The 10,584-nt window shown below is 45.4% G+C and overlaps 1 protein-coding gene across 1 annotated transcript; it reads right to left on the bottom strand.

The window, feature by feature from the left end:
- Positions 1-432: 432 nt before the first annotated feature.
- LOC134943236 (gamma-crystallin-3-like) lies at positions 433-1,438 on the bottom strand. The gene is made up of 3 exons (XM_063932181.1): positions 1,430-1,438; positions 983-1,225; positions 433-707 (listed from the first exon to the last, which is right to left on the bottom strand). The coding sequence occupies exons 1-3, from the start codon at positions 1,436-1,438 to the stop codon at positions 435-437; spliced, it is 525 nt and encodes a 174-aa protein (XP_063788251.1). The 3' UTR covers positions 433-434.
- Between the last annotated feature and the right edge of the window lie 9,146 nt (positions 1,439-10,584).

Raw genomic sequence — 10,584 nt, 5'->3', positions numbered from 1 at the left:
ACTACCCTTACACAAGCCTCCTCACCCACTCCCCAGTTCATTAAAAAACATTGCTTAGCAGGCAAGACACCAGCCTAAGGCAAACCTTTCACATCTGTAGGAATTGTTATCACCTTGCACTTATCGCTGCTTTATTACTTCTTAATCCCATCTCCAGGCTTAATACATCTGCCCCATTATTATTATATGAGCCATATTAGTGACACACAACCCTTGCCCTGAATACTGTATATGGAAAGGTCTATGGAAGACCAAGGACCCCTCTGTCATATACCGACACACACATCGCATTTGATTATCCTTCAGCAAGCCAATGCTTATTATAAGGCTTTCAACAAGAAAAATAAACATAAATAAAATACAATAAGTGGATTGATAAAGGTATTTATTAATATGACTAAAAAAGAGACAGGATTTCATTCTATGCTGTCTAATTAAAAATGGTGGACACGTCTGAAGGAGCCAATTCTGGGGCTAGTGGCTCCCCAGTCGGTGTATCTCCGGTACTCCCCAGGCTTCAGATAAAATTGACGTCCCCGGTAGTCGGGCTCCTCATAGAACATCCAGGTTCCATCTTGTACATGGGCAGAGGGTATATCATGGTGGTGGAATCTCTCATAGACATTAGGACAATCGTCAGTGACTTCCATCATCTGACCCAGGAAGTCATCCTGACCATAAATCCTGACTCTGTATGATCCCTGGTGCTGGGATAAAAAGGTTCAAGAAATCAATATCAATATGCATTTTTAGCTACTATTCCTATTCTTAACTCATTTGAAAGCACCTTATAAAGGACCTGTATTCTGGAGTTGTAATCAGAACATTTATGAACACCATACTCTGTTTTGCAGCAGTAAGTGGATTAGTTGATTTTCCAGGGGGCACAGTTTGTTAATGGTTAATCAATGTCACTTAGGTCAGGTACTGTATATGAGGAGATATTTTACATCTAAAAACAAATAAAAAGATTTAGAATTACCTGTGGGCTCAGGCGGATGGAACTGATGGAGTCATTGTAACCCAGCCACTGCTGGAAGTCGGAGTACTCCCCTCTATGCAGGAAGTACTGGTGCCCCCTGTAGCTGGGGTGCTCATACAGGATCCAGTTTCCGCTCTCCACACGGATGGAGTTACAGCGTCTGAAGTATGAGGACATGTCTGGGCACTCAGAGTTACACTCATAGGAGCGGCCCTGGAAGTTCCTGTCCTCGTAGAAGATGATCTGACACAGGAAATATATTTGCAGGAAGTGAAGGAAATACATTGTATGCAAAGAACATTTCTGTAGAGCGCAAATAGCAATTATTGTACTTTGTTTTATTTTAGGAAACATTAACATTTAGTTATATTACACATGCTAAATACAAAATGTAGACAAAGGGTTGCAATTTATTATATGAGCAGAAATTAAATATATTTCTTTTACCTTTCCCATGGTGTTGGTGTAGATGTGTCCAAATGAGCAGTGTACTCAGTGCAGGAGGAGAGAGGTTTATATACACCAGTTGTCTTATGTAAGCAAAATGTGGAGCTGTTGTAACTTTTTGTCTCTTTTGTCAGATTAATGACTCTTCTTTATATGTGACAATGGTTCTTGTACGGTCGCTGGCATTTTATTTCAAACATTGCTTAGAAGGCGAAACACCGGCCTCAGCCAAACCTTTCACACCAGGAATTGTCCTGGTGATTGTGTATAATAAGAATGTTATTATAGAGGTTTCTTTAATGCTGAATCAGCTATACCTGATCTTTGTCTCCTTTAGTTTCCCAGCGCACAATTTTCACACTCCACAATAGGCTGTGTCTGCCATGTATGGCATAAGCTATAAGATCCCAGATTTATTCCTAATTTATTCCATGCTTGTAGTTGCTGGGTACCTGATACACACGTGGTGTGGACCTTAATGTGCGATTTTGTTTCACCACAGTACACATACAATGACGGTATTTCTCAGATACAGTTAGACAATTTTCTTTTCTGTGAAATAATAATGATTATATATCTGAATGATGCTAAATAAGGAGTCACGTGACCAGTGGCAGGCTAAGGTCCACATGACCTGGAGCTGAAATTTATGAAGAGCCTATTGCATGCCTCCGCAGGGGGCGTGACGAAACCCTATCTAGGGGTGTAGACAAATAACTAAATTTGGATTAACTGAGATTTTGTGTAAATTCTTACACACTAACACACTGGGCCTAATTCAGATCTTATCGCAGCAGCAAATTTGTTAGCTAATGGGCAAAACCATGTGCACTGCAGGGGGGCAGATATAACGTGCAGAGAGAGTTACTGTAGATTTGGGTGGGTTATATTGTTTCTGTGCAGGGTAAATACTGGCTGCTTTTTTTTACACTGCAATTTAGATTTAAGTTTGAACACACTACAACTGAATCCAACTCTCTCTGCACATGTTATATCTGCCCCCCCCTGCGGTGCACATGGTTTTGCCCAACTGCTAACAAATTTGCTGCTGCGATCAAATCTGAATCAGGCCCACTTTTAGGTGCATTGTTCTCTTTTGTTTTGTATAGATGTATGGTTCAGTTCTCCAGAAATCAGAATCCACCCAATTTTTTTTATCCAAGCAAAAACAAAACCAGGTCCGGATCCCCAGAGGTGATCAAACCAGAATCAAGTCCGTCGGCTAAATGTAATACCCTCTGAGTTCCAGAGGTGCGGGAATTTTGTGTGAGTCTAACCAAACTGGTTTTGCCTTTTAAATGATTGCAGCTTTAAAAAAAAAAAAAAGGCAAACTCGCACAAAATTCCTGCACCTCCGGAACTCAGAGGGTATTACATTTAACTGTCGGTTCAAATATTACTGTGGTTCGGAATTACAATTTTAAATATGAATTTCCGGATTCGGATTGCAGAAAGTACATGTTTTTAGCTGTTTTGATCGATGGAGAGGATGAGGGTATTAGCAGGGAGGCAGATACCAAAAGTGGGGGACTGGCCAGAGGCAGATTGAGAAAAAGGGTCTGGCACCATTAATACTGTGATTTGAATGGTATCTGCTGTGGTGAAGATGTAACATCATCTCTTCTCCCTTCCTGAGACCCCATCCAGTCCTTCCTTCTCCTCAGTTTCCACCTCTTTCTCCATTATACTCTATCTTTATTTTTATCCTACATCTGCCCCTTCCACTTCCTTCTACCCTGTCCCTGAAGGTGGGAAGAATTTGCTTTATTGGTGAGGGGTTTGCAGGCATGTGTGGGGGACAGATGGCATGTGAAGGGATTTGAATGTATGTTTGTGTTCTGGCAGCATTTGTGGGGTTTTGCTGGCATGTGGTGGGTCTGATGGCATGTTTGTTGACCCTGATAGCATGTGTGTGGCCTGAAGGCATGTGAAAGGTATATGATGGCATATGTGTGTGTGGGGAGGGGGGGGGGTCTGATGTCCTGTTTGGGGGATTTTATGACACATTGAGGAGGTTTGGTGATATGTGGAGGGAGTATGATGCCACGTGGTATACTCTGGTGGTACATAATGGGGTCTCATGGGCATGTTTGATGTGGTCTGATGGCATGCATGGAGGATATAATGGTGTGTGGGGGCTCTGGTAGCATATCTGTGGGGTATGTTGGCATGTGTGGGGATATGATGGCTTGTGTGGGGTATCTGAGGGCATATGTGTGGGGTCTAATTGCATGTGGAGGGGGATAGGCATGTGGTAAGGTTTGAGGGCCATGATTGGCTATTTTATAATTTTATTCTGTACATGGTTAACAGTTCCTTCCACAGTTTGTGCAGTGTGAGTGAACATGAACTAGGAAATGTAATAATTGTTTTGACACTATTTAGCAATGGGCACCCAATGGAGCAATTCAAGTACTGCAAATGCCCACATTTCTGCTCAAAGCATTCTGAGGTGGCAAGCAGAAATTGGTAAAAAGTCCATTGTTGGGCACCCAAATGGCAGTTTGGGCACTATAACCAGGACTTTAGACTGCGCTTTTTGGCACAATAAGCATGATAATTAAAGGGTGCCTAAAACAATAGAATTGCTCCATCAGGTGCACATTAACTATCACCGCACTGAAAATAATTGAATTCCCCCCAAAGAGTGAATGTAATCTATTTATACACCAGATACAGCAGTGAGGTAAATGTGCTAATAATTTTGTGAACATTTCATGGGAATGTGTGAAGGTGTTGGGAGGTGGGAGGTCTGTGGGGCATCTTATCCATGTTAGGGGGTTTGTTGGCATTTGGGGACACATACCTTTTCTTATTTCTTTTAAGGATACATGTGTTTAGGTATCTGCAGATGTGCATAGGCGTGCACAGAACATTTTATTAGTGAGTGCAGCATCGGAGGAGTGTGTTTAGCACCACCTACTGGGCGTGTATAGCACCGCCTAATGGGCATGTCTAGCACCGCCTATTAGCAATCAAAGCAATATCAATGTATGCCCCCATAGTGCCAGATACAAATATGCACCAGCGGTGCCATATACACATATGCCCCCAGCAGTACCAGATACACATATGCCCCCAGCAGTGCCAGATACTCAAATGCCCCCAGCAGTGCCAGATACTCAAATGCGCCCCACGGTGCCAGATACACATGCCCCCAGCGGTGCCAGATACATGTGCCCCCAGTGGTGCCAGATACACATGCCCCCAGTGGTGCCAGATACATGTGCCCCCAGTGGTGCCAGATACACATGCCCCTAGCAGTGCCAGATACATATGCCCCCAGTGGTGCCAGATATACTTATGCCCCCAGCGATGCCAGATACATATATGCCCCCATTTGTGCTCACCCTCCTGCTGCCAGTGCCACCGGTTCCCATCTCTGACGCTGATGGGAGGTGAGCGCACTGCGCGTCTCTCCTGTGCCTCACTTCACAGAGTCCCTGTCTCTGGTGGCCATTTGAAATATAGCGCCGGTTGAGCCAATCAAAGCTCACGGGCCGGCAGCCAATCAAGAGCTGGTCCACGAGCTCTGGTTGTCTGACAGCCAGAGACATTTTAAATGACTACAGGAGACGGGAAACAGTGAGGGGCAGGAGAGACGCGCACAGCGCACTCCTCCCTTCAGCATCAAGAGATGGGAATCGGCGGCAGTAGCAGGCGTGTCTGCAGGGGGTGGGGGGGTGCCGGACATTAGGGGGTGTCTGTGCGCGCGCCTATGCATATGTGTGTGTGCGTGTGAATGTGCTGAGATGTTGGACAGGGTAATGCCCTTGCCATCAGATACTTATATTATTGGTAGATAGATGGTGAGATTCAGACATATCTGTGGAAAACTAGACGATGTATATTTTTGGTAAGTATAATGTACCAAATACAAGATATTTCCTGAAGATGGTGTTACCAGAACAGATGCTTGATAAATAGATTACTCTAATATGCATTATCACCAGTGATATCTCTATGGAAATACAAGGCGACTGTAAGTGATAACAAGTGGAGATATGCATGGACACCCGTGTTTTGGTTTTGGTTTTAATGCATCATCATGGTTTGATTTTAGCAAAACCACCCTCAAGTGTTTTGGTTCAGATTTGGATTTTGGTTCAGTTAAAAATTTGCAAAAATGTTTATAATCATTAAAAAAATTCTAAAAATCGATGAAAACAGCTAAAATCATGTCCAAACCCCAAAATTCTGATTTAAAATCCGGATTCTGAACCGCAGAAAGATCCAAACCAGGAGTTGGTTCTGATTGGCTTTCCTGAGGAGATCCAGACTTGGTTTTGATTTGGTTAGGATCCTCAAAATTCATGTGGATTCTGATTTCTGGAGAACTGTACCACAACTTCTCTAAAAACAAGTCCGTTTGCTGGCAATAACACCTGTTCTGTTTTCTCTAGCTGAAGGGCTTTTTGCCATTTGTCAGTCAGTTACTGAGTATTATACCTAAAGCTACCCATTAGAGATAATTCGTGGCTCATGAGCCAGTCTTTTCTATGCTAATTCCACACCACCAAGATCTTTTGTTTCACAATATTGTTGGGGAACTGAATTCGAGAATTAAGCACTACGTACCCTTATACCCCTTTTCCACTAGCTAAATTTACCCGCGTTTTAGCACGGGGGCACACATCAACCAGGGCCGGTTCCGGGGCTTCTGGCGCCCCGGGCGGCATTAGGGGGCGTGGCTTCGTACAGGGGGCATGGTCATTTACGCCCCCTGTACAGACTGAAATGATGTGCGGTGCGCGATGACGTCATCGCGCACCGCACAGCAAAGGTCCTCTCCACAAAGGGAAACTAGACGCGTAGCGTCTAGTTTCCCTTCCCAGCGGCAGCGGGGGGACAGCGGCCAGCGGCAGCAGGGGGGCAGCGGGGGGCACACAGCAGCAGCGGATCTTGCCCTGGTGCGGCGCCCTCCGGATGGCGCCCTGCGCCCTCCGGAAGGCGGCGCCCCGGGCAAAAGTCCTGCTTGCCCGTGGCAAGATCCGCTACTGACATCAACACAGGTTTTTAGTAAGTGGAAACGGCTCAACACGGGTTGAGTGACCCTGGAATCCTACTGGGTTGAACACGGTAACGCGGTAATGACCCGGGTATTGTGCAGTGGAAACGGTCATTACCCGTGTTTCAGAACCAAGTAACTAGTGACATCAATAGGCTTTTACAGAGCTTACCCGGGTTAAGTGGAAACAGATCCGACCCGGGAATAACCCACGTCGAAGTGCAGTGGAAACAGCGGGGCCGACACGGGTTGTAGCCGGGCTAAACATCCCGGATCGGACCCGGTACTCAGGTGGAAAAGGGGTATTTGAAGACGTGTCTACACTCATACTTGAATTTGTGTTGCCACTCTTTGACTACTGTAATGCCCTCTACCTTGGTCTCCCTGCAAAAGAATTGCACTGCTTCCAGCTGGTACAAAACGCATCAGCCAGGCTGTTACCTAAGCAGCCCCATTGCTGCCACATAATACCTATTCCCTACTCAATTCACTGCCCGCCTGTAAGATGGTTAAACTAAGTCAAGACTGGGTTACTAACACCTCAAAGCCCTTCATGACCAGAGCCCATTGTACCTGAAGCAGCTTCTGATTCCTTACTGCCCACTATTAGCAGTGCCCAAAATCTCCCTTAATTTATTTGGGGGTCCAGCTGTTCTCTTTGCAGCTCCAATGCGCTGGAACTCACTCCCTTGCACAGTTTGAGAGGCCTTCACTCTAGAATCCTCTAAAAAGAGACTAAAGACTTATGAGCTACTGTACCTCTCGTATTTTGTTAATGCCCCTTAGTTCCTAAAAGAGAAAATACAACCCAAATGCTAATTTCTATTTATATTTAAACTAAGTTTATTTTGTACCTTCTGTTTTTTTTTTAATGCAAATGAAAATCATTTTGAGTCCTATTATTATTATTATTATTATTATATGGGTGACTAAAATGTTTAGGCCGGTATTCAATTAGCTGCACTAATTTACCACAGCGAATTTATTCTCCCGGGGCAATCCAATTAGACTCGATACCCGGCACTTATTGGGGATTATGCTTTGGGTGCCTTAGACACACAAAGCATATTCCACAATAAATTGCCCTCAGATAACACATGGGTCTGGATGCTTATCTTAATCCCATGTGTTAATGTGCAAAAAGTTTTGGATAGCCAATAAGATTCGGTTTTGAGAACCGAGTAAAACCGAATCCGCTCATCACTAGCAAAAACGGGACGTTTTTTCCCCCCAAAAAATGGGCTTTAATTGGATAGCCTGATAATGACCATCGGTCACGCTATCAGCTCATTTTTTCAGGAGAAAATTTTCAGGGCTAATTGAATACTGACCATAAACTCTAAAACCAAATTGGGAACAGAGCTGTAGGATTTGTGATAATTGCTAAAGTATCATCATCTAATAATGCAGATTTGTAATAGCAAATTGTGTGTGTTAAACAGTCTAGCCTGTGCAAGTGCTTCTATACAGTACACAGAACAATAGTATTGTGTATAGAGGGCATCCCTGTCTAATCCCATTAAAGAAGAATAAGAAATCTGACAAACAATAATTAATTTTTACTTTAGCTGTTGGTTTGTTATGGCAGACAGGATCCTGTGCATGCAAATTCCCAAAATTTGTATGAGTTTCAGCAAACCTTCTAGATAATCAAGTTTATTCTGTCAAAGCTTTTTTGTCATAAGTGCATATCTGAGGAGTGCGGGAGTGCAGTCAGAGCTGTGACAAGGAGGTGGAAGCTGCTCTGTCTGTGAGGGAGCTGTCCTCAGTGCTGAAACCAGCCCTGCAGCATGAGCTGAGGAGTTAGGGACCACAGAAGTCAGAGCTGTTATAATGAAGCGAAAGCTGCTCTGACTGTGAGGGAGCTGTCCTCAGTGCTGAAACCAGCCCTGCAGCATGAGCTGAGGAGTTAGGGACCACAGAAGTCAGAGCTGTTACAATGAAGCGGAAGCTGCTCTGTCTGTGGGGGTCATTCAGACCTGGTCGCACGCTAGGTTTTTTCACTTCGCTGCGATCAGGCCAGAACTGCGCATGCGTATGCACCACAATACGCAGGCACGTCGTACAAGTACAAAGCGGATCGTTGCCCAGCGATGGATTGTAGAAAGAATCCGTTCGCACAGACGATCGCAAGGAAGAGGGTGTTTGTGGGTGTCAGCTGACCATTTTCTGGGAGTGGTAGGAAAAAAGCAGGCGTGTCCAAGCGTTTGCAGGGCAGGTGTCTGACGTCAATTCCGATCCCGGACAGACTGAAGTGATCGCAGCGGCTGAGTAAGTTCTGAGCAACTCAGAGACTGCACAAAGCTTTTTTCTACCACCCGGCTGTACATGTGATCGCACACTTGCAAAGCGAAAATACACTCCCCTATGGGTGGCGACTATCTGATCGCAGCGTGCAAAAAAACCCTAGCGAGCGATCAGGTCTGAATTAGGCCCTGTGAGGGAACTGTCCTCAATGTGGAAACCAGCCCCGCTGCCCAATCTAAAGAGTCAGGGAGTGTAGCTGCACCACACACCTTGCACACATTATATAGTACATACGCCAGTGCAATAACACCCGAAAGGAAAATATAATAGTGAGCTGGAACATTTCCAGACCCTCCCTTCCGCTCCCCACATGTCCCCCTCTCTCTACCCATTCCCTATCTGCCCCTACCCCCTCTCTCCACAGTTCCTCTCTGCCCCTACCCCGCTCTTTTCCCAGTCACTATCTGCCTCTACTCCCCCTCCATATGCAGCAATGTGAACTACACTACAGGTATTACAATAAACACTAGCAGCAGGTACGTCTGGCAGCAGCAGCAGGTTAGAATCTGTGTCCTGTCTCCAGCCTGTGACAGTACTGTAGCTCTGTGCAGGTTGAGCAGCAGCTGCACACGGGGAGGCTGTAATCTTTCCCTTGCCGTCTGCCCATTGACAGTGTTGTGGGGAGCAGTGGCCACTATGGAGAGCAAGGGCCGGGCCCAGCGGCAAACCATCCCGGTCTGTTTCACAAGGAGTACTAATTTCAAGTTGCCTTTTGGGTGTTGAACTAGCATTGAAGTCTGTGGAGCTTTTGCTAGTCCACCAGGGGGAGGGTGTGACCAATAAGCAGGGATCGCTGCTGCTGGAGCTTACAAGTGAAATGACAGCGCAGGAGCTGCTGAGGTGTCTGTATAGAGAAAGGAGGAGCAGGAATGGAGAGTTTAAAAAGCAATTATTGGAGTTCATGAGAGACTGGCCCAGAAAGCAATGACGCTGGTGGGTGGTCAGGGAGGGAGAATTGACCTTGGTAAACAGCAACTGCTGAGAAGGACTGCAATGGAGAGGTGCACTAATGAAAGTCATGGCTGTCAGCATTTATCTCTAAGAACATCATCTACAAATAAATGTGCTTCATATTGTGTACTTAAGACTATAGGAGTCATTCCAAGTTGATCGCTCGCTAGCAGTTTTTAGCAGCCGTGCAATCGCTATGCCGCCTCCCGCTGGGAGTGTATTTTAGCTTAGCAGAAGTGCAAACGAAAGGATCGCAGAGCCGCTACAATTTTTTGTGTGCAGTTTCTGAGTAGCTCTAAACCTACTCAGCGCTTGCGATGACTTCAGACTGTTAGGTTCCTGTTTTGACGTCACAAACACGCCCTGCGTTCGCCCAGCCAAGACTGCGTTTTTCTTGGCACGCCTGCGTTTTTTTGAACACTCCCTGAAAACGGTCAGTTGACACCCAGAAACACCCACTTCATGTCAATCACTCAGTGGCAAGCAGTGCGACTGAAAAGCTTCGCTAGACCCTGTGTGAAACTACATTGTTCGTTGTGATAGTACGTCGTGCGTGTGCATTGTGACGCATACGCATGCGCAAAAGTGGCGTTTTTTTGCCTCATCGCTGCACAGCGAACGAATGCAGCTAGCGATCAACTCGGAATGACCCCCAATAGACCGAGCAACAACAGTGTTACAGCATTATACAGAATCTACCCAGAATATAGTGTATACTCCATCATCTGCACCAGACTCTACGAGGCTGAAGTTAGCTTCTTATTCTGCCAGCTTCTTATTCACTTCTTATTCAAGCTCCAGCTTCTTATTCAGATCATTCAGTTTTGCAAGGGTAAATGAGTCTTGGGTCACAAGTTTGACACCTGAAATCAACAGAGTAGGGTCCCTT

This window comes from Pseudophryne corroboree, chromosome 7 (genome assembly GCF_028390025.1).
Source record: "Pseudophryne corroboree isolate aPseCor3 chromosome 7, aPseCor3.hap2, whole genome shotgun sequence".
NCBI classification, from domain to species: Eukaryota; Metazoa; Chordata; class Amphibia; order Anura; family Myobatrachidae; genus Pseudophryne; species Pseudophryne corroboree.
This window is presented reverse-complemented; position numbering and strand designations above follow the sequence as displayed.